At 39.8% G+C, this 23159-nt stretch overlaps 1 protein-coding gene across 2 annotated transcripts in view; it reads left to right on the top strand.

Moving 5' to 3' along the window:
• The first annotated feature begins 8639 nt into the window (after window positions 1–8639).
• Window positions 8640–23159, top strand: part of odad2 (outer dynein arm docking complex subunit 2) — a 57225-nt gene continuing 42705 nt past the window's right edge. The window contains exons 1-9 of one of the 2 annotated variants that reach the window (XM_004080910.5): window positions 8640–8785; window positions 10276–10517; window positions 10659–10819; window positions 11000–11195; window positions 11277–11377; window positions 12729–12865; window positions 16306–16419; window positions 22074–22183; window positions 22674–22802. In XM_004080910.5, coding sequence (XP_004080958.2) covers window positions 8714–8785; window positions 10276–10517; window positions 10659–10819; window positions 11000–11195; window positions 11277–11377; window positions 12729–12865; window positions 16306–16419; window positions 22074–22183; window positions 22674–22802 — 1262 coding nt within the window. In that variant the 5' untranslated portion in view covers window positions 8640–8713. Of the gene's footprint in view, window positions 8895–10275; window positions 10518–10658; window positions 10820–10999; window positions 11196–11276; window positions 11378–12728; window positions 12866–16305; window positions 16420–22073; window positions 22184–22673; window positions 22803–23159 lie in introns of both variants that reach the window. The other variant, XM_020712579.2, reaches the window with a different exon arrangement.

Consider the following 23159-nt stretch of genomic DNA (forward strand, 5'->3'; position numbering starts at 1 on the left):
GAAGGGGATACCGGTTCTTCACAGTAATGGCGTTTAACCCCCGATAGTCGATGCAGGGTCGTAACGACCCATCCTTCTTTCCAACAAAAAAGAACCCGGCCCCTACAGGCGATGAGGACGGCCTGATGAGTCCTGACCTGAGGGAATCAGCCACGTACCGCTCCATGGCCTCCCTCTCCGGTTTCGACAGGTTGTAGAGGTGGTTCTTGGGCAGCGTTGCGTCTGGCTGCAGTGTGATGGCACAGTCATAAGGCCTGTGAGGTGGAAGCGATAGAGCCCGATCCTTAGAAAAAACCTCCCCCAAGTCATGGTATTCGGAAGGCACCCCGGATAGGTCAGGTGAGGGCGGCTGCCCCACCGGGACAGCGGGATCGGCCTCCGGATGTCGAGCTGAGCGCAAACAGGTCTCATGACAATAATCACTCCAGCGAGTGATGCGACCAGAGGACCAGTCGATAACGGGGTTATGAGCCAAGAGCCAGGGAAACCCCAAAACTATAGGATTGAGAGATGACTTAAATACGTAAAACCGGGTGAACTCGTGATGATTACCTGAAATTATGAGATGGACTGGTTCAGTAATTTGGTTGACGGTGGAAACAATCTCACCATTAAGAGAGCTAACTAATAACGGACGGGGAAGCGACTCGGTGGTAAAACCCGCCTGTTTGGCCAGCTCGGCATCCATGAGGTTCTGCTCAGCCCCAGAGTCCAATAAGGCCCGAACGGGAACCCCCCCAACCTTAAGCATAACATGAGCCTCCAGTAAGCACGAGGCAGGACTAGAAATGGTGGGCGCTGGACCTCCACTCGTCAGTGTGCCCACACTTAATGACGAGCAGTGACTTTTGGGCAGGCCCTGCAGAAATGACCCCGCTGACCACAGTAAAGGCACTCACCTGCCGTTCTCCGGCGTTTACGTTCAGCGGAGGATAGGCGCCCATGTCCCAAAAGCATAGGTTCGTCCATCAGGGGCTCCGAAGGATCTGTGGGAGCAGCAGACAAAGCATGATGAGAGGAGCGAGAAGAGTCCACGGGGCGTCCCTCGAAACGGGGAACCTCCGCCCGACGTCCTTTTCTGCGATCCTGCAGGCGATTGTCAATCCTGATAGCGAGGGCTATCAGGGGCTCCAAGGACGACGGGATCTCCAACGGCGCGAGATGGTCCTTCATCTCCTCGGAAAGACCCTCCAGGAAAGCGTCCGTCAGCGCAGCGGGGTTCCAATCGCTCTCTGAACCGAGAGTCCGGAACTCTATGGCGTAATCAGCCACCCGCCGAGGCCCCTGTCGCAGCCGCATAAGTGCCCGGGCTGCCTCCCTCCCAGGCTTTGTGTGCTGGAAGACCTGGGTGAACGCCTCCAGGAAGGCAGGAAGAGATGCGCAGGTCGTGGCTCCACGTTGCCACTCTGCTGTGGCCCATGCTCCAGCTCTGTCCGTGAGGTGCGATATCATGAAGGCCACCTTGGACCGCTCCGTAGGGAACGCTGCGGCGTGTAGTTCGAAGTGCAGCTCACACTGCGTGATGAACGCCCTGCAGTCCCCAGAGTCACCGGAGAACCTCTCTGGCCGGGCCAGCTGCACCACAGGAGCCGGAGAAGTCTGAAAAGGAGCCACAGCAGCCGGCGAGAAGGAGGAGGAAGGATGAGGCGTGTGAGATGAAGAAGACGGCTGAACCTGCGTGGCCAGGAGGTCCAGGCGTTTGTGGAGCGCGGTTAACTGTTGCTCCTGGCGACCGGCCATCTCCAGCATCCCTCGACGCAGGTAATCAAGCTGTTCTGCTTGGAGCTGGATGATCCGCTCCTGGTTACCGGCATCAGCTCCAGAATGATCAGCGCCCGCTGTGTCCATTGTTGACAGGATCGTAATGTCAGGGTCGGGTGGTGGACACAAATGCAGGACGCCAGCGGATACGTATAACTCGAATTTAATCGACTATTGTCGTGAGAGAACAAACAAACGAACCTGTGACCATGACTGGGTTGACAAAGAATATATACAGTGACTAAAGTGGAAACAGGTGAAAACAATCAATGAGGTAAAGACAACGAGTGTAACTAGTGACCAGAACCGGAAGTGTCAAACTAAAACAGGAAGTGAATCAAAAAACAATATCGGCCGCCCTGGCCCCTGCTGGTACCTAACAATAGCGGCATCTGCATCTAGAAAAAAATGGGGTCTGAATTTACTTAATTTCACTTGAATCAAAAGTACTAGATGGTCCCTGACTATATAGTTTTTTAGTAGTTAGGGAGTAGGGAGGGAATTCAGACATAGCCAATGGCTGTTACAGTAATGGCCACCAACTTGTGATCTTTGTTCAGGTATTATGCTACGTCAAAAATACAACTCCCACCGTGCAATGGGGAGGCATTTGCAAAATCTCCATGCCGCCGTCCAATTTTTTGAAAATTTTAGGCTGCAGCAGTCAGGCGTCATTCAGTCAGGATGACATCATTACAAAATCGGGCCACAGCTGGGCAGCCACGGGGCGGTGGCAGCCGTTTCGCAAGCCAATGTGTAAATGTCTCTGGGTACATAGAAAGCAGGTCATTCTGATACTGGTCATTCACAACCCAGGTTTTAAGGCACACAATATTATCTTGTCACTTTACAAATTTAGACAACTTGCCTCCCAAGAAACCCAGCAATGCCCCAGCACCCAAGAAAACAATGGTCCAAGCGGTCCAACCACAGCAGGAGTCTTCATCGGATGAAGAGCATTACTGCAGCATCAATGCCATCTCCCCACTTATACTATATGCAGGACCCACAGTGGCTGTAATCGCCAGATTGTCATCCGTTCATCACCGGACTTCCCGCCTATCTCACCAGGCTATTTCACCAGTCCTTGTCAAGTAGCCACGCTGCTACCATAGTATTTCTGACAATTAGACGTGGCAGTGGGACGGCAGCATGGTCTCAGCTCTCAGCTGATCATCTGAGAGTTTTTGGGCTCTTGTACATCCTCCTTTCACTCTATTGTTGCGCCGCTGTCTTCCTGCCACCCGCCTGTCACTGCACGTCCACCGCCTTACCCTAAAATGTGCCTGGGCTGCCACTGACCAATGTCATAAAGCCTCTTAAAACCTCTACGTCCACTGCGTGGCGTGTAAAAATGTGACTGCCGCTTCCCAATTAGCTGTCGAATTTAAGATAAACATATATTTAGGTCACCGCACAGTGGCATTTCGGCATATTTGACCAACGTATGACAATGAAAAGGTGAGTTGAGTTTTTCAGTTGAGGTGTCTGTGGCTTTCACGTGATCCGACTTTATTAGAAAATAATTCCTTCTTTTTTGGAATTCTGTCTTGCACAGAACACACAATTTCTGACATTATCATTATGCTTCCATATGCCCTTCCCTTCTCTGCCACAAAATATTTCTTAGTCCAACAGCCGTAAACTTCTTGAGACTGATCAAGAACCAGCAGGTGTTTTTATAACAGCAAAGCTTAAAAACCATCGTTTTTAACTACCGGTTATTTATCCAAAGGAGTCACTGACTGGTTAACCTCACAGTCCGTCAAAAAGAAAAAGAACTCATTTTATTAGTTACATTAGTGTGTTCGTTTGGATTTTATCACTTCAGACACAATATTCCATTTAATTACTGGAATTTGGCCTGATCTGATGGAAGTTCTGTTTTTCTGTTTCTGGCCTTGTGATGAGTGTGAGGCAGACGTAGCCCTAACAATAAGAGCTGGGATTCTGTTAAACACACAAACACACTCCTATGAACTCTGCTGCAAAGTGCTTCTTTGGAAAGAAAAAAAAAGGCCCGCCATAGCCTGAAATAGTTCATATTTGACCAATTAGTGGAAAATCTCACAAGAAAACTCCGTCCCAAAGAAAGCTTGCTGTTGGCCAAAAGAGGTATCAAATGCTCTGCCGTGTATATGGTAGCGGATTGCAGACTCGCTGAGCTCATCGGCGTTCTGCATTTACGCAAAGCATGTGGGATCGCTTTAACAATGCTGGCCAGGAAAGCAAGAAATTAAATACTAATTTCATCTTTAGCAGATATTAATTTCTGTAATTAGTAGCATGAAACCCAAAGTCTGTGATCTGTTTGGGTCCACACATGGAACCACCCCCTCTACTGCTCCTCAGTCTTCCACCTTGTGTCATTTCTTGGTGTTGTCTGTTGTCCGAAAAGCATTTTGATGTAAATTAAAGATGATGACCTTTAAATAAGAGGTTAGAGATTTTTAAAGCATATTTATAAGATTTTTAGTTATCGGATGATGAAAAATCTTTTTGTATTGATCTGGGCTTTGACATGGTGTGAATCACTGCTGGATGCAGATAATAAATCAAAGGAACACAAATCATAAATAAATTTAAACGTGACTTGTGACCCACTCCAATCAAAATGATATTCTTGTGGCATTATTCTCATGATGGAGGACATATACTGTATTTATAAAATAACAAAATAAAATTGCATTTATGCGTATTCCTTTGATCAATTGGTTGTGAATTGGGAGCAGACGATAAAATGCCGTTTGAAAAACCTGCAGCTGTGAAGTAGGTGCTACAGTCTGCGAGCCACAAGCTCCCTGCTCCACTCCATTCTGATGCATCCTCTAGCAGACAAATAGTTCAGTGTTCAACTAACAAAAAGGGCCTAAAGTGCATCAAAAAAAATCCTACACATCATATTAATGTCATGTGTATTTCCTTTCCGTGTATCTCTCCTTTTATTTTATTTTTTTATGTAAATACTGACCATTTCATGTCAAAGCATTGTCACCAATTTTTTAATTTAATGGCAAGAAGATGGACAGATTATATACACTACGTTGTTTGTTTTATGTTGTCTGTGGAGGTTTTTCTAAAATGTTTTGAATCTCCTGCGGAACTGATGGAAAATATTTGTGGAAAGAAAGATTCTTTTTTCAGTTTTATGTCTTAAGTTAAAATGGGAAAAACTGAATCTTGCTGCAAAAAGTTTCTGCATGAAGTTAAAGTTGAGTTTCCTGTGCTAAATGGATAGCAAAGGCATCCTGTTTTGCTTTTGAGGAAGAATCTTATTCGCCACAGAATGGCAGGGTCAAAAAGTGTTTTATTCAGGTTGATAATGCCTTTTTGCTATTCTTGTTTTTCAGGGAGGAAGCCTGAAAATGTAATGACCTGAACTCTGAGAAACATCTAAAGTTGATCCGAATTCTCAGAAATGAAACCATTTTAGCCCCTTTTCTCCTCGCCTGAAAAGATGATGGTTTACAGAGGAGGGGGCTAGTGACAAGTGACCCTCCGGAGCCATTGTGAAGAGGGAGGAGGGTGTGGTCAACAGTTTGCAGCTATTTTAGAAACCTGTTGATGGACGAGACACTTCTCGCCAGTGGTGGAGCTAGAACGTTTTGTACGGATGGGAGCAAAGAACAGCAGAGTTGAAGGCTATTCCAAAAGGATCAAACAGACATATTTAGAACTGTTTTTAATATTAAAAGCTGATATGCTATTCAAAATATTGCTTTTGTAATTGTTGTAATGCTTAACCAAAGTTGTATTGTTCATTTCTCAATCTTTGTCAATAATAATATTGACTCTAAAATTTGGGGGGAAGTGTGTGTGTGTGGGGGGGTCCTGTTCCTGGTGCCCCTTGCCCCATCCACTCCACCATCTCGTAGAGCTCACAAAGACCGCTGTTGACCTTTTTTCCCACTTTAAAAGTGGAGGTCTGAGCCGCTCAGACATGGATCCTATGAAAATGTCTAAACTCACGTCCAGAACAAAAAATTTCCAAACAACAGTGGCTCTCTCCAGCTTTGAACCAAAGCAGTAGTCTGCTCCAGCTCCTCATCATCACTCATTTTACTCACCCATTGCTTTGTGTGTTTTTGATCTGAGCGTTAATGGGCTGTTGGACACTGTGAACGGATGCAATCATGATGTTCGGACCGTTTCCGCGCCGTTCAATCAGAGGCTGTTTGATGCAGTAGAGCAACAGCACGAGGAGGGGTGGTGTTTGTTATTCTGGCTTAGGTTGGAGTCATAGCACATCTAAAGGAGTACAGGTGCTTTGGAGCATGTTGCATATTTGTTTTACTTTGTAAAAGATCCAGACCAGGAGGATCATTTCCTTTAGTCTCCTTTAACAAACAGCAATTAGGTCGGCTAATGAGACCTGGGTAAGACACGTTAAAGCCATAGTTTATCCTGCTTTTTTTTGCTCTGTTTTCTCTCACTATTCCATCCATCTTCACTTTTTCCTTCCTTTTTGGACTGCTTTTTACATCAGACCTTGTGCTGCGTCTGACCTCTTTTGCCTTTAATCCAACCCTTTAATTCAAGCCCCATGTTTTGTGCACTCAGGGCTTCTTAACTGAGACCGCTCTCCTACCTATCATTCCAAATAAAAAACCTGGAGAGTAGGGAAAGCTCATAAATTCAGCTCTGCAACAACAACAACATAGAAAATGATCTGTCTTGATACTGGAAAAGAGCTACTGCTTCTCCCCCTACTCCCTCCCCAAGGGGAATCACTGGCGATTGATTTACATGCAAGCGTAATCCAACTTATTTCTTAACAATTTAGGAAACAAAGTAGTTCCACCTGGTCCACTTTATTCAGGTACAGATCTCTGAAAAGGAGATTTGGCGGCACTAGGAAGTGTGTTTTAAAGAAACTTCAGCAGCAGTTTGGAGGAAAACAAAGTGAAACCATGTTTCAGAAGCTTTAACTGTGATCTCTGTATTAAAAAAAACTAAATCTGACTTTTAAAATCCCAAATTTTACATACACAGACAGATGCAGAGCTCCAGTTTTGGCACTAAAAACTGTTTGCAGGAGCTGGCCTGCAGTTTATTATATCCAGATATAAGACATTCTTTCTGAAACAATTTAATTTTTTCCGCTGTTGAAAAAAATCAATATTTTTCCAGACTTAGACGGATGTGCAGCGACCTTTGCTTCCATATAATAACTGGAAATTTAGTTTGGCTAGCTAACATTTAGCTGAATGCTTCAAAACTTTAAATAGGCCAAATAGTTTGCGTATTTACTGATGTATCACACACTTAATACATCTTGCTAGTACTGGATTGGACCCCCTTTTGCCTTAATCCTTGGTGGCATCGGTTCAACAAGGTACTGGAAACATTCCTCAGAGAGTTTGGTTCATATTGACATGATAGCATCATTGCAATTGCAGCGGATTTGTTGGCTGCACATCCAATGCCTCCCGTTCCACCACATCCCAAAGGTGATCTATTGGGTTGAGATCTGGTGACTATGGAGGCCGTTTGAGTCCAGTGACCTCATTGTCATGTTCAAGGAACCAGTCTAAGATGATTCCAGCTTTATGACATGGCACCTTATCCTACTGGAAGTAGTCATCAGAAGATGGTAGCTGTAGTCATAAAGGGATGGACACGGTCAGCAACAATACTCAGGCAGGCTGCGGCGTTGTAACCATGCTCAATTGGTACTGAGAGGCTCAAACTGTGCCAAGAAAATGTCCCCTACACCATTACACCAACCACCACCAGCCGGAACTGTTGATACAAGGCAGGATGGATCCATGCTTTGTTATTGTTGACACCAAATTCTGATTCTACCATCGGAATATTGCAGCAGAAATGGAGACTCATCAGACTAGACAAGGTTTTTCCAATCGTCAGTGAGTCTGTGTGAATTGTAGCCTCAGTTTCCTGTTTTTTAGCTGACTTTAGTGGTACCCAGTGTGGTCTTCTGCTGCTGCAGCCCATCTGCCTCATGGTTGGATGTGTTGTGCGTTCAGAGATGTTCTTATGCAGACTTTGGTTGTAAACAGTGGTTATTTGAGTTACTGTTGTCTTTCCATCAGCTGGAACCAGTCTGGCTATTCTCCTCTGACCTCTGTTATCAACAAGGGATTTCTGCCCACAGAACTCTTGCTCACAGGATATTTTCTCTTTTTTGGAACATTCTCTGTAAACCTTAGAGATGGTTGTGGGTGAAAATCACAGTAGATCAGCAGTCTCTGAGATATGTCTGGGCTATACAAAGCAGGATAAACTATGGCTTTAACGTGTCTTACCCAGATCTCACTTCATTCACCTTTCCTCTCTGTTCTGAAGCTTGGTTTGAACTGCAGCACATTGTCTTGACCATGTCTACAGACCTCAATGCATTGAGTTGCGGTCATGTGATTCTGCATTGTTGATATGCAGAATGTAATGTGAATGTATAATATGTACAAACTGTAAATAGAAATACGCAGATCATCAGGTGTTGTAAAAAAGGGGTGGGTTTGTACAAGATTTCTCTTTTACCCACTCCTTTTCAAGCACACTGTCTTGTTTTGTCTATTTTAAACTTTTGTGTATTTTAATTTGTGTTTGAAATAAAGAAGATTGACAAATTAAATTGCAACATTTTAAGTTTACAATAGTATGTAAAAAGTAAGCTTCATGGATACTGTATCCCTTTTAATATAAACTACTTATAAAACACCCAAATATAATATTTTTTGTGAAGAGTGGAGAAGAAGCAAACCTTAAAATAAAATGAGTAGCTGTGGAGGTTTTAGTAAAGGATAAGATTTTTGGGATTAATTTAACATTTGTAAGTCTAATTGTGTGAGACACAAAGCTATAGAATTTACTTTGTTATTTAGTTTGTCAAACAGCTTTACGACTGTCACTGTTATGTTTCTATTGAAGGAAAGGAAAGTTGTAATACACAGCATTAGGCCGTCTGTGTTGGGCTTCCGCGTTAGAAATCATGCGGTACTTTTTGATCCATCATGCTTTCCGTCGTGTGTGGTGGTATCCTAGCAACGGACCGGGGTCTCGGGTGAGTCAAAGGTTTTTACATTTGGAAAAACAGAAAATTTATGCGAGAATTTATGAAGAATTACTTCACAAAAACAGTAACTTCGTCGGCGTAAGCTACGTATTTCAAAGTAAGTTTTGTCTGTCGTCGAACTTTAGTAACATTAGTTGTCAAATTGTCAAAAGAAGCGGAAGTTTTCTTTCTTGACAAACGCTTTTTCCAGAATATGCTTTGAAAATAGTCAAAAAAATGTATTGATTATTTTTCTCAAAAAATGTCGCTATTTTTCTATTGTTTCAACACAATACAGCCTTATTTGTTTATTGTTTGTGGCGTGTTTCTGAAATGTTAGCAAGTTGTTTATTTTTATGTATTAAACAAACTTCCAACAAAATCAATAATGTAATAAGTAATAGCATTTTTTATAAACTTTTTTTTTAAATTATAATTGTATTTAATTTTTTTTACTTAAACTTTGCTTCTATTGTCTATTACAAAAAAGTAAAACAGGCATTTTGTGTTAGCATTTTTATTCAAACCTTAATTCCAGAAATTATTATTAAATTAGTGTTATTTTTCTTTCAATAGTAGAAAAATAATAATTAAATAATATAAAATAGTAATTTGTCTCATCGTATAACTTTATGAATGGCACTTTTTTTTTATGTCAAGAGATAAATTAGATATTTTATAAAATTAAAACAGAACAAATATAAACATGTTTTTTTGTAAACATGTGAAAAGGGTCCCTTTTTAATACATGGATCAAGACATATATCCCAATCTAAAGTGTAAAGAGCAATAACAAGGCAGATGAACAAGGGCATAAAATATTTAACTACTAAAAGAATTAAGTGCAATCTTTCTTTCAAAAAACTACTCAGAGTAAAAATTAATGATGTATATCTGAGGTACTTAATGTCATTGTCAACATAATTATGTTGCAACTCCTTTACTTAGTACTTTTAGAGAAGAGCATGTTTTTTAGACTAAGGATAACAATCCATGAAAATTGCAACCTCTTCTTGGTTTAGGCAGTCTGACAACAGGTGATGTGCAGTGCCTGGTTGTCTGTTGCCATGCAAATTGTCCATGCCAACAGCCGCCCATCCATGCATGTAAAATCTAAAATGAGAACTTTGTTTCAATTGTATAATTTTGATGCGGTGATTAGGTCATGTTTTTATTTATTTATTTATGTTTTTACTTCATTTGTAGTTTTTTTCTGTTGTGTGTGACTCAGAGGGATCAGGGGAAGAGTGAGGTTACAGGGAGAAGAGATAAAACAGCTGGTGTGATAAAAAAAAGTTTGAGCTCAAATGAAAGGAAAGGTGTGGAAAACTGTAGTGAGAGCAGCTATGCTGTTCAGCCGAGAGGCAAAAGACAAGGAGCAGAAAAGCTAAAAGGGAAAGGATTTACAGTTTTTTTCTGTCAACGCTCTCCTCCTCGTCTTTGTGATTAAACACTGAGACCCCAAGTGATCCCATTCACCCTCAACTTCTCTGTTTTAGAATCTCCCTCTTGAAGTTATGGGGGTGTCTCTGTCCAAAGCCGCTCAGTGGACCACCTTCAGTCCAGACGCCAGCAAACTTAAGTCCTCGCCGACAAACGAGGCCTTGCTGAAGGAAATCCTGACCTTCGTGGAGCAGATCGGCTCCCAGCACCCACAGGAGGCCGACTTCACCTTTGAGGCCCCGCTGCAGTGGAGCACCACCGTGGTGACATCTGATCTCAAATCAGACTACCACATCCGGTTGGTCTTATCAGCTGGCTGAACAGTGCAGCAAAAAAACTCCTTTTATTTTTTTCTTTCTTTCTTTTAGCTCATCATAAGATGCACGTTGACATGACCTCGACAGAGACACTGAATGTCTCATGTTTTATTTGCACTCAGTGACTCTACTGCACGGTCTCACGAGACGGACAGCAGGGAGGCGCCGCCGCCGCCGCTGCTCACTCCCTCCACTGTTCGCGTTCGTAGCCTCGGCCAGCTTTCCATGCTAATTCAAGCAGCGGAAGATAAGAAACTGGAAGAAGTTCAAGCGTGTCTGGAAGGTGACTGTAAATAGCTCACACCTCTGAAACTCACTCACTTAATTTTTTTCGAGTTAAGGCACTGAAAGATGCAGACATAATTACAGTGGCTATTTGGAAAACACATTTAGCAGAAAAAAGCTCTGTAAGGAAGGTTGTCTGGATGTGATCCAATAAAATGTAGATGCTCTTTCCCTTCAGGAAACAGGGACTTCCTGGTTAAAATTTTGGGTCCCAGAATCGCCTCCCAGCTGCTTGAAGATGGAGCCTATGCCGATGTTGAAAGCCTCAAAGAGGACGTGAAGGATGAAGCCTCAGAAATCAAAGCCAGACTGGTCGCCCTGCTGCAGAATACAGACACACGGATCCTGAGGAAGCTTCTCAGAGACTTCTCCGAGTGAGTGGGCAGCCGTTTATTTTGCTGCCCATCATTGAAATCAGAGTCTCTAATGCTTGCCTTTTTGTCTTTCTGCTGAAGTGCCCAGTACGACCCAGACTTTATGAAGGTTGAGATGGACTTTTTGCAGTTCTGCAGTGAGGGGGACGACAGGCTGCTGAAGTCAGTCCGATACACATCAGGTCTGAATTACAGTATATCTATGATTGCCTTTTACACCAAAACATCCAAAACAACAAGGCATGGAAGTCATTGGTTTTTGTCACATTCAGTCCACACAGGCCTTGTTTTTCTCATTGCAGTGCATTTTTTAGGCCCTAAAAAAGCATGCAGTTAAAAATGAATACGGTTCACCATCCTTCACTTCCTCCAGTTGAAAGGACACCTTTTGCAATAATGCTCATCCCAGCAGCTCTAAAAGATGATGGATTGTGTTTTTGGTGTTTTTAACATGTTCCTGCGGCATTTTTCTGATATATATATATATATAAATAAATATATATATATAAATACAATCTTTTTCAAACTGAATTTTTTTGTCTGCTCCTGATTCACAACTATATATATATATATATATATATATATATATATATATATATATATATATATATATATTTAAATAGTTGTGAATCAGGAGCAGACAAAAAATTCAGTTTGAAAAAGATTGTATTTCTTATGTGGAAAATACGCTGGGCAGGCCACAAACTTCCTGCTCCGCTCTATTCGGATGCATCCATTTGTATACAAATAGTTCCATGTTCCACGTCTGAGCGGGAATCTGGATCAAAACTGTACAGCTCTGATATTGGTCGTCATTATTGTTGCTCCGCGAATGTTAGGTTGGGAATGCAAGGAGAGAGAGTGAGAGAGAGTGTTTACCCTTGTGCTATCTTGTGGAGTCCAGAGGAGCCCATCCTTATATTGACGTGTTCTTCCTACCATGACAAAGGTGGATAAAGGTGGAAAGATTTCATGTAATCAATGGACACAGTGAAGTTTACAAATCATTGAAGAAAAGCAGTTCAGTGCACTGTCTAGTGGGGTCCAGATGACCCAACTCCCAACGTTAAAGTGCCTCCAAGGGTTAACAGAGAGCAGCAACGGAGAAGGAAAAGTAGGGGTGGAGTTGCTCCACGCCAACATTCCCGCGCTCAACTCAGAGGCGAATTTCTAATGAACTCCTGCCGCTCTGCAGAAACTATGTCCTAGAAAACAACATAGGTTTTTATTTTTTATTTCGGCTAAAACAGCAGAATCTAATTAAATGTCACTGTGAACGCTTTGAAAATAGATGAAAAGATAACTGGAATGGAACTGGAAGGACAGGGGGCTGCAGTGCAAATCTGGACTTAAGTCCCAGCCCCGTTCTCTGAAGAATTTGGTTTATCTCTGTTTGACACATTTGATGTGGGTTGATCCCTCCTTTCCCTGCTCTGGTTTCCGTAGGCTTCACACTGCTCATACAGATCATAAATGTATTTAAGTTTTACGTTCCAACTTGTTTGAACTAATTGGCTTTTTCTTTGGTTTTAGATTTTGAGTTTTGGAATGGTTGTCGAGCTCCCCCATGGAGACAAGCGCAGGGGGAGATTTGTTACGTTGTTATTGAGTCTGTGGACACAGGGAGCCTCAATGTCACCTGCTGCACTGCTGGAGTTTTCCTAAATGGGGTAAGACTACACAGAAAAACATAGCTTTCACCATATCTGCTTCAACATAAGTCAAAGTAATGTTTTTATTTTATTTATAGGATTTGTCTACGTTAGAAAATTGCAGACAATTCTTTAAATGTACCAATTCAGTCTAGAAGGTCAAGGCTTAGAAATGTACATATTTTAGGTTGATGTTTGGCGCCAGTTTGTGACTTACGTTTAACAAGAAGGTATATATTTAGTAGTTTTTATTCCATTAATAAACATTTATAAAAAAGAGTCCACACTTTGGTTCACTGGTTTATTGAATGATTTCAAGCAATTAAAAAAAGAAAAAATGAACAAAAAAAAGGATAGCCATACTTTTCAGACTATAAGTCACTCTGGATTGGCAGACGCTACAAAATGTATAAAAATGAAAAAAAGCATATATAAATTGCACTGTTTGGAGAAATGTGCTTAGACACATATATTTAATATACTGCTATAGCACATTGATGCTTATTTAGCTTCATGAAACACTGAATGAATCTAGTATATTAAAGCAACATATGAACAATTATTCATATATTCACTTCAGATCACTTAATCTGTTGAATTCTCCCTCCTTTCTGTCGCCTAAAGCAATGCTGTGGAGCCCGGCATAAGACTGAGCAGCGCTTCTTCTTCTGCATTGCTGTTAGTAGCAAAAACTGATACATACAACTACAGTGCCCTCTAGTGGTTGTTTCTATTTTTTTTTTAAATCACGTAAGCCTTACCGCCGGCTAAGCTGTACAAAAAATGGAATGTATATTCCAAAATATACGAAATATGAAATATAAATTGATTAGAAGTTAATGAACACAAATGATTTTTTTTATTATAATTACTTCTATTGATAAAATATACATCATTTTTACTTATATACTGTACACAGCACTCGAAATTGGATGTGTCCAATTTCGGCGTATGTTTACGGCTGTGAATTTGGACAAGTCTAGCCTGTAGATAATTCCAGCGTTTACATTGGTGAATGCCCTATCGCCTAGAACCGTGATTCCCGAACAGAAAAGAGTCGTGAATCAGGCATGGAGCTCAAAATTTTTCTGGCTTATTTGATCTTTATTTGGACAGCACTCTTCTCAGTGCTGCGACGTAAGCAGCCTTCAAATGCAGCCCAAGGAACGCAATTTGGACACAACCATTGATCCTATCAAAATAACGATTGTCCAACAGAGTTTGATTAATTGCTTGACAGGGAGTGGAAAGAAGCAAATATATATAATCTTACTCCTATAATCCCACTTTGATACCAGTGAGTAGAAAAATACAGATGCATTTTTCAATTTTCCGTTATGGTTTTTCTTTATCCAAGTCACTCCACAACTAATCAGTCACACAACCACACATACTAACCAGAGAACCTCCCCATTCATTAGAGATCACTGCACTGGAGCTTCCATACTGGAGTTTGCTGATCAGGGATTCTCATGAAAGCCAAAGTTGCTGTTCTTCAAATGAAAGGTTCTAGCATTACAGAAACAGCTGTTTGTTTCTGTATAAATCGGAAGCAAAGTGTGAGTATTGTTTACTCAGCTACTCAGCCTAAATAGATTGATTTAAAGGACTGAGTCAAGATACTTCTTAATGAGCCCCACTCACATTGATTTACAGGACACAAAACTTTCACCATGACTGTATAACATTACTGTTTTACAGGGGCGGTAACATGAGGGGAAAGTAACTCATCCGGTCTGGAGCTGTGTTTTCCATCTTTTGTCAACCCCTACAAAAAACAAAAAAAAAGAGAGAAAAGAAAATCTTTAGAAATAAAATTCCTGAAAAAACATTTCTGGGATTATGCTACACTTAAACTTGCACCGTCGACCTTCAAAATAAGACACAAATTACATTTATTTCACAAAATAAAAGAACTAGTATGGTCAAGATCACTTAAGCTAAAGTGACATCTGAGGGCGAAAGAGTGCGGGTTATTGCAAATATTGTGGAAAAATATGTATGGCTATTAGCTTTGCTCACAACACACCTTCCTGCTAAACTGAATTTATAGCTTTAGGAATAAAATAGTTTATTTAAGGCTTTAACATGCAAAAAGTCCATGTCAGATGATCTGACCAGCACAAAGCTTAGTGGGGGAAAGAGGTAGGAATACATAAAGAGTCATTTCAACTTCCATCTGCTTTTTTTTAAAAACATATTTAGCTTTTTAATAAGAGATATTTTTGCAATTTCATCATTTTTTTTAACTAAATTTATGCTTTAAAAATCTCAGTTTTGAACACCCAATAAATTATTTCACTATCAAAAAATCGGATAGCATCTGAACTTCTGATGGTAATATGGGAAAACCCAATATTCTCTCATTGGAATAAATTGGGCGGTTTTAAAACAAAAACTTTTCTACAGCAATGCATTTTCTGCAATTCCTCACTAGCTACTGCTAGAACAGGTTGAACTTATAAGAAACTGCTGGGATAGTTGAAGGACTTCCAGGAATTGCAATATTGTATTGCCATGCTACTACATATTTGAACAACTTTAGAGGTAAGTTAAAATTGTATCATATGAAAAATTGGGATCAACATGGAAACTCACTGGAAGAACACATCTAAATGTGTTTGCAAAAAGAACCGAGCAATGTGACAGTCTTAATAGAGTAGCTGTTGTATTCCACTTGTGTCTATGATGTTTATGTATCCTGTGGCAATAAAGTTAATTACTGTACTGTAATCCAATCCAATCCAATCCAATCCAATTCATTCTAGTCTAGTCTAGTCTAGTCTAGTCTAGTCTAGTCTAGTCTAGTCCAGTCCAGTCCAGTCCAGTCCAGTCCAGTCCAGTTTACTGTATTTCTCACACTGTAAAAGCCCTATTTAAAAAACAACAACAACAATGTGCATTATAATCCAGAGCACTTTATCTATGGATTGACTCTGTGTCTGTGCTTACTGATGTCAAAGTGATTTTTAGAGGTACATGGCATTCTGTCAAAATGTTTTGTTGGGTGTCAGTGTGAACATGCTAACATGGCTACGGTAGTATCTAGCAGTGTTACTGTGTTTTTCTTACGTGATACTAACAAGTTTGAGAATTAGCATAGTCACAGTAACGTCTGTTTTACACACTAGCATGTAGCGTGTCACAAATGTGTACTAAAGTTACTGTGAACACAGTTACTGAAGTCTGTCTGACTGGCGGACTTATCCTCTACTCTTTTGTCTTGCTTAATGTGCTTTGTAGTTCAGTGCGCCTTATAGACGACACAAGTTGAAAAATAGACCATTCATTGACGGTGCGCTTTATAATCCAGTGTGCTCTGTAGTGAGAAAAATACAATAATGTATAGGTAATGGAAATGAAACATTAAATATCTATTGTCTTTCATTATCTTTCATGTCCTTCACACTAGAATTGCTTTTTTTCAATCTAATGAAGCCGTTTTAATATCTTCACAGGGCGGGAATCCAGAAGAGGATGGTGGCTGCATTCGAACAAGTGAAATGTATCCAGATCTGGTGACTCTCATGAAGAGAAGGTCTTCATATTTCGCATTAAATGTGGTCAGAGAGGTAAGTTAAAAATACAACCAGGTGCCATTACTTGAGTTTTTGTTACTCAGCCATAGCTCTCAAACTGAGCGGGAGTGGGCGTCCAACCCTTTTTCTCTACCTAGAACTCTCACCGTCTCATTCTTGTAAACAGTTAGGGTTGTGTAATCAGTGTCTGAGCTCCTGAACCCTAGTGAGCTAGTATCTGGTTGTCACCGTGTTGAAACATTTCTGAATCTACCTCCTACAAATCCCAGCAGTGGAGCGGGGCACACACACACGCTTGCACGCACACACACTCACACACACACACACACACACACAAACACAAATGTTTCCAGACGCAAAAATATGTGTGATTTTCTCAGTAGTGCTGTTTCCTGCTGCGGTAATTTGACGACATAATAATTCAGGAATATATATTTTGTTTCACAGATGTGCTCATATTTGTTAAAAATGAGGCATCATCACAATATCAGCAGTGCTTCATGTTGTACACCTCAACAGCCTCAGCAGGAGAGAAGAAGGCCACATGCAGTTTCCAGCTGGTAGTGAAAGTATACAAGTGAGGCAGCTTAAGAAAAAAAAAAAAAGTTTTAAAGAAGGTGATATTGTTCAAAGTAAAGTGGATATGTGCATTTCTGCTTGGAGAAAAAGAAAAGACAAAATAAACGCATGAGTTTCTAATCTTATTTTAAATTACACTGTGACGCATATTTGTATATATATACTTATCAAACTTTAATTAATTAATTCAATTGGTGACAAGTAATTCATTTAAATTTATTCAACGTAATTTCTTATGTCTATCCAACTCAATTATTGTTTATACAACTCAAATTCACACATTTATCTAACTAAATGTCATATTACTCCAATTCAATTAAATGTTTTTCCATCTTAATTTATTGTACTTCTTGAACTCTCAAATGTCTACATTTGAGGCTGCAAATATTCTTATTTTTATAACATTAAAATGAATAATTTAATTAGGATTTGCAAAATGAAACTTTTATTCAGTTATAATTACTCTAATTTTAACTTTAGTTCTTATAACACAAAGCAGCACAATTAGTGCTAAATAATCTCATCATCCTCTCCCTCCCTCCTCCCTCTCACTCATGGTGAGGAAAGAATTAAACGTAAAAGGACAAAATAACTCAGTAAAACACAGTAACCCACACTTAAAACCCAAATCCGTCCTGACAGGCAAAGGGAATGGTATCCCACAATTCCTTGCGCTGCCAATCTAACATTAGCACCAAAGTTACATTATTAATGCAATATCTTCTAGAGCAAAAACAGCTGCAGGAACACATTATCAAATAGTGAAACATCAGGATCTATTTTTACTGAAACAAATGTTTTGAATGCAACTGAAATGAATGATTCCATTTTTAAACGTGTAATTATGCCTTTCTGCAGGGAATAGCATCATGTCTGCAGCAAAAAAGAGTCAGAGTGGATTGGATGATCACAAGTGATCATATATGTTTAAATTCCACGACTATCTTACAAAAGCTGTGACAGACAAAAAAGAGTCCCTGATCATGGAACATGCAGCGTATTGGTGTGATTACGACAAAATAAGCAGCTTAGTATCTGAATCATCTCTGAGATTGTGAGTTACAAGGACCAAAAGTGTCTTTTAAACAGCAATTTAGTTTAAAAATGGGGAGTTATTTTCTAAATTCCTTAAAATGATAATTAATGATACAATCCACCCCTAGATTAATGAGTAAATTGCAATGTTTTTTTGCAACTTAACGCACTTAATTTTTTAAATTATAAAAACAAAATTATAGACAAAAGCTACCGTATTTGAAGGTCAAATTAATGTCATATGGTAACTGTGAATTTTTATTTATCACATGTCAAAGTCCAATGGCTCCCAGACTAAAAACTATAAAATAAAAAGAGAAACCAATACAGTGTTTAGTAACTGCAGGAAGAAAAACTGAATCATTATTGTTTTAAAGGAATTAAATATATAAACAGAATGTATGAAAATATAATACAATTATTGATAATAGTGTACCATAAATCCAAAAAAGTGCACTTAAAATGATTTAGTGTAAAATACTTCAGAATGTAATTCACTTTATTTGGACTATGTTACATTTGTGGTTAATTTTCTAATTATTATTTTTGCAACAAATGACTTAATTTGAAAATCCTTACTTTCTATGACAAAGGTGTCTCCAGTTCTACGTATTTAAATGCTTAAAAAGAAATCATACAGAAAATGTTGCCAGTTTTGATTACAGCTTTGAATGATGTCAGGATTTTTTTATAGGAGCTGAGTAAAGATTAACGACTGAAAGTCTGAACAGGCTGAAAAAAAGAAGCATGAATAAGAGCAGGCTTTTATGATTTCTGCTAAAAATGATCCTTCCAGTCGAACCTGCACCTCTTGAATTCCTTTGACTGACTGCTCCTGACAGCACTCGCATAACACAATGCATCATCTGCACGACACGTTCAGCAGCTGCAGTCATTCGCATGGGCGTGCTGCGCTCCAGTTTTGGTGTGAGACAGCAATAACAAAGTTGTCTGTCAGAAACCATCTTGCATCACTGGAGCTTTCTTTCCTGATTGTGAATCAGGGAGTCTGAACCGCAAAACGCCAACCGCCAAGGATAACAACTCCTAATCTCCAAGCGTATCTCCCCATTCCCCATGTGAGGAAGCACGTCTCTTTTCTTTTTATGTTACATTAGATCGGACAGCCTCAATCAAAGGTGCAGCGGACGCCAAAAGGAGGCGTGGGCCGCAGTGTGTCGAGGAAAGAGAGCTCCTGTTTGGTTTGACATCACAGCATGATCAGAGGGTGTCCAGCACGTTCACATGCGCAGCATTACAAATGACCAAAACCCCCAGTTTGCACATTTGTTTTCAGCATCAACATTCCAAAATTAAAGCCGACTGTCTTGCTGTCACCATCAGTCAGCATGAGTCCTGACAGATTCTTTATGGGTGCTGACTTCAGTTTCATCCCCTGCTGGTTTTCCATCTAAATGAATCAATTAATCTGATTCAAGTACAACGAAGCAGCAGGCCTTTTGTTTTTTAACATTTTTTTTACATTTTTGCACTGCGATCTCAGTTGTCATTTGTGCTTAAAAAGTACTTCAGCCATTCATTTCTAATGCTGAAGAGCACCTGTGGAGAAAGGCTTCACTGCCAGATGCCAAGAAATGCGGAGCCTTGTCTGTGGATTCCACACACAGCATAATAGAATTAAAGAGAGCCAGTTATTCTGACGAAGCCAGACTGAATAAATCCACCTGAGTGTTTCCAACAGCAGGTCGCTTCATGTTTAATGAATAACAAGTCTCGGGGAAAAAGCGATTGTGCCTGCTTGGCTCTGCTCTTTTTGAGGGAACACAAGCAGTGAAATACAACCCAATTCTTTTCCCCTTCCCCTGAACAAATGCAGAGCCGGTGACAGTTTGGGCCGTTTCTGCAGAGGCAGGTGTCAGTGATTAAAAACTCTTATAGCTGCTAACTATTCATGTGGCTGGCATTAGTGTACGGGCTGTAAAGTTTGCTATTATAGGTCCTTGAAAACCTCCAGCAAAATAATCAGACATGACAGGCAGTGACACAAAGGCGTCACTTACAGGGAGCCAAGATGTTTTAAGTGAGGAACATTGCAGAGGCAATTGGTGAAGAGAAGGTTTCTCTGTGCACAATGTTGGGCTTTTATGCAGGTTGTGTGTTTTTTTATGTGCAGTATTTACTGTGGCTTTCACTTTTTATCAGACAATAAAACAGAAAAGATTTGAGTTATACAAAATTAGTAATCAGTTATGTTATTCTCAAGTCCTCATACTCTGTTGACTGTATACGAGAACTGGACTGAGTGAGTGTGACGTCATCTAGAGAAAATGGTTTACTTCTGGCTCCAACAAAATAAAGTCAATTCAGTTGCAATTTTTTTGCGATACACACGCTGCCATGTTGAGGCCAGAAGATGTCAGTAAGCAGTGATTTCTCCGAGTCAGTCAAAGTCAACATTTCTATGGCAATCCCTCTCGCCAATCAGGAGTGAGCTTGTTGCTGAACCCCTACCACTTGATAGCGGGCTCGGGACACTTGAAAGTTTCCAACGTTTGGTGTAAGACCATGTTCTTTTATTTCAGGCATCTGATTGGTCAGTTCGTATCTTAAATGACTTGCAATACAGAAAAAAGTATCAGGAAAAAAAAAATTAGGATTAGCAAGAATTTTAAAAGAAAAGGAAGCAGAGCAAGAATGGCTATCCTGACAAATAGAATGATAAGTAATAGCTGTTTATTTCTTTTTAGAAGTCTATGGGATTTTGGCTCCTTTGAACCAGAGGTTCTCTAGGAAAGGGGGGAGAACTGGACTAAGTCACTTCTCCCCCCTTCCTAGAGGCTCTCTAGGAAGGGGGGAGAAGTCACTTAGTCCAGTTCTCATATACAATCAATGTCTGTTACCAAGTTTGAAACAAACTCCCAAAAAATGTTGCAGTTATTCAAAAGAGAGACTGATTTCAGAAAAGAGCAATTACCCATCGACTCCGATGTTAAAAAGTCCATTTGTTTTAGTAAAAAAATAACAAATAAAATAATCAGAGCCAGGTATCCTTATTGATTTGTCTTTTATTCATTGACTTTGATGGTAACTTGAGGCATTAATGGGCAATCTCTTCTGGGTTCTGTTGTGTTTGTCAATAGGCAACCTTGGAGATTATCTGGCTAACATGTACTGTGTGCATCCAAGTGCAAACTCTGGCCCTTAATAAGTTTGGCTTTACTTGAAGTTTCTTCTTCAGACTTGTAGAATTGCATGTTCTGATTCCAAACATTATTTTTATGTCAGGATGAGTTTAATTTGAACTACTGACTGTGAAAAATACTTTAGATCCAAAGAAATCAGATTTTTAAAATTAAAATGTATAAAATAAATTTAAATAAATCTGTTTCCCATTAGGAAATTAGCAGAGATTCTAACACACAGGAAAACACTCAAAAGTTTTTTTTTTTTAAATATATTCCAAATATCTTTGAATATAATCCAATATTAAAATCCTATTCAGATAATTCTGCCATTTGAAATGATCTGGACGAAATGAGATCATAACAATTGTATTTTGTTTGGATGAAACTTTTATTTAATTTAATGGGTTTTCTACATCATCTGGGAGAACTTGAGCATTGAAAGCACATTATTCATTGCTTTATTTATAAAAAAAAACCAAAACAAAATGATTCCCTAATAGAGATGACTATAAGAGACCGTTTAGCCTCAATGAGGAAAACCTTTCAAATCTTGGGTTTGTTGTTTTAAGTCAACACTGCAAAAACAAGCCCATTAGAAATAAGTCAAAAATTCTTACCCCATTTTTTGATAGGCAAAAAAATCTGCCAGTGGGGTAAAATTGATTAAGCGAGAACTCTTATTCTAAGAAAAAAATTCCAGTCAATTAGACACATTTAGATTGTTTTGCTATAAAAAAAACTTTATTACTAAGATCACATTTCTTGCAAGACAGCAAATAAGACTTTTTTTTTTCTTGAAACAAGGGACTTTTTACTTTATTAAGATCCTGTTTTTGCTGTGATATGTTGAATAATGTGAATGTTTTCTATATCCAAGCAATTTTTTTCTTTTCATCTCTCAGCATCTGTCTATCCTCTTAATCACAGGAACCATATCCCCCTTCAACACAGAGGTCTCGGCAGTCTGCGTCGCAGTTTCACGGCAGCAGAAAGCTTGAGCCGAGGTGGAGTGATCTCCTCCTGTCGGCTGGAGGCGGGTAAGATCACAAAAAAAAGAAAACCTCACCGAAACCTCAAGAGGCCAGGACTCCCTGGAAGACAGCGGTGCGGAAACCTTTGCCACATCTGCTGAGCGAGTCTGCCAGCAGTCACACATTCTGAAAAGATGATTGCAGAGTTTACCAAGCTCCTGATTGCACAATGATCTGAGTTAATATTTACTTTAGCGTGGAAACACTCTTAGCCCAATCACAGATACAAATGTTTGAAAAAGAAAAGAGGACCCAGGAATGACCCACCACATATGGTCCTTGACTGACAAAAGAGTTGTAGGAGTTGAGCTCTTACAGCCTGACAAGTGTACCCTTTTTGTGAAGAAGCTGGCTTCAGATTAAAGTCTCCCAAATTGCTTCAGAAATGCCAGTTAAACTCTTGTCTCGACTGGTTAAATAATGATTATTTTAAAAAAATAACCATTTTTAAAATGGAAGCAGGCATGTTGACTCTTATTTCACATCATTATAACAGAGAAGAGGAGAGGAAGCCCAGAAGGAGCTCTGCAGAGGAGAAGAAAAGGCTGGAGCCAGGGACCAGGAGCAAAATAAAAGCAGAGCTCTCTGTGTCTTCGTCACCTGTGCGCCTGACCTCTTTGACGAAGTAAGTGTTCAGAATTCACACTCCTACAATCTTTGAGAAGATGTTTTTTTTCTCATTGTTCTTCTAAAAACATACATTTATTTTTTATTAAGAATCTAAGCAGCAAAAAAAGGAGAATAAAACCAAAGGGAACACACCTGTGATGACTGTAACCAACCTCAGTTAAGACATTTACTGACTCCAGTGAAATTGAAACTCTGTTAAACTGGCTCCAGATAAAAGTGTCCTAAATTGCCAAAAGGAAAACAACAAATATGCCATAGAAGCTCTTATCTGGCATAGTCATTATTTTAGAAAATTACTTTTACTTTTCTCAAAATTGAAACAAGCACAATGACTCACATCGTTAAAAGAGAG

This window comes from Oryzias latipes, chromosome 20 (assembly GCF_053564925.1).
Source record: "Oryzias latipes strain Hd-rR chromosome 20, Olatipes_Hd-rR_3.1".
In the NCBI taxonomy this organism is placed as follows: Eukaryota; Metazoa; Chordata; class Actinopteri; order Beloniformes; family Adrianichthyidae; genus Oryzias; species Oryzias latipes.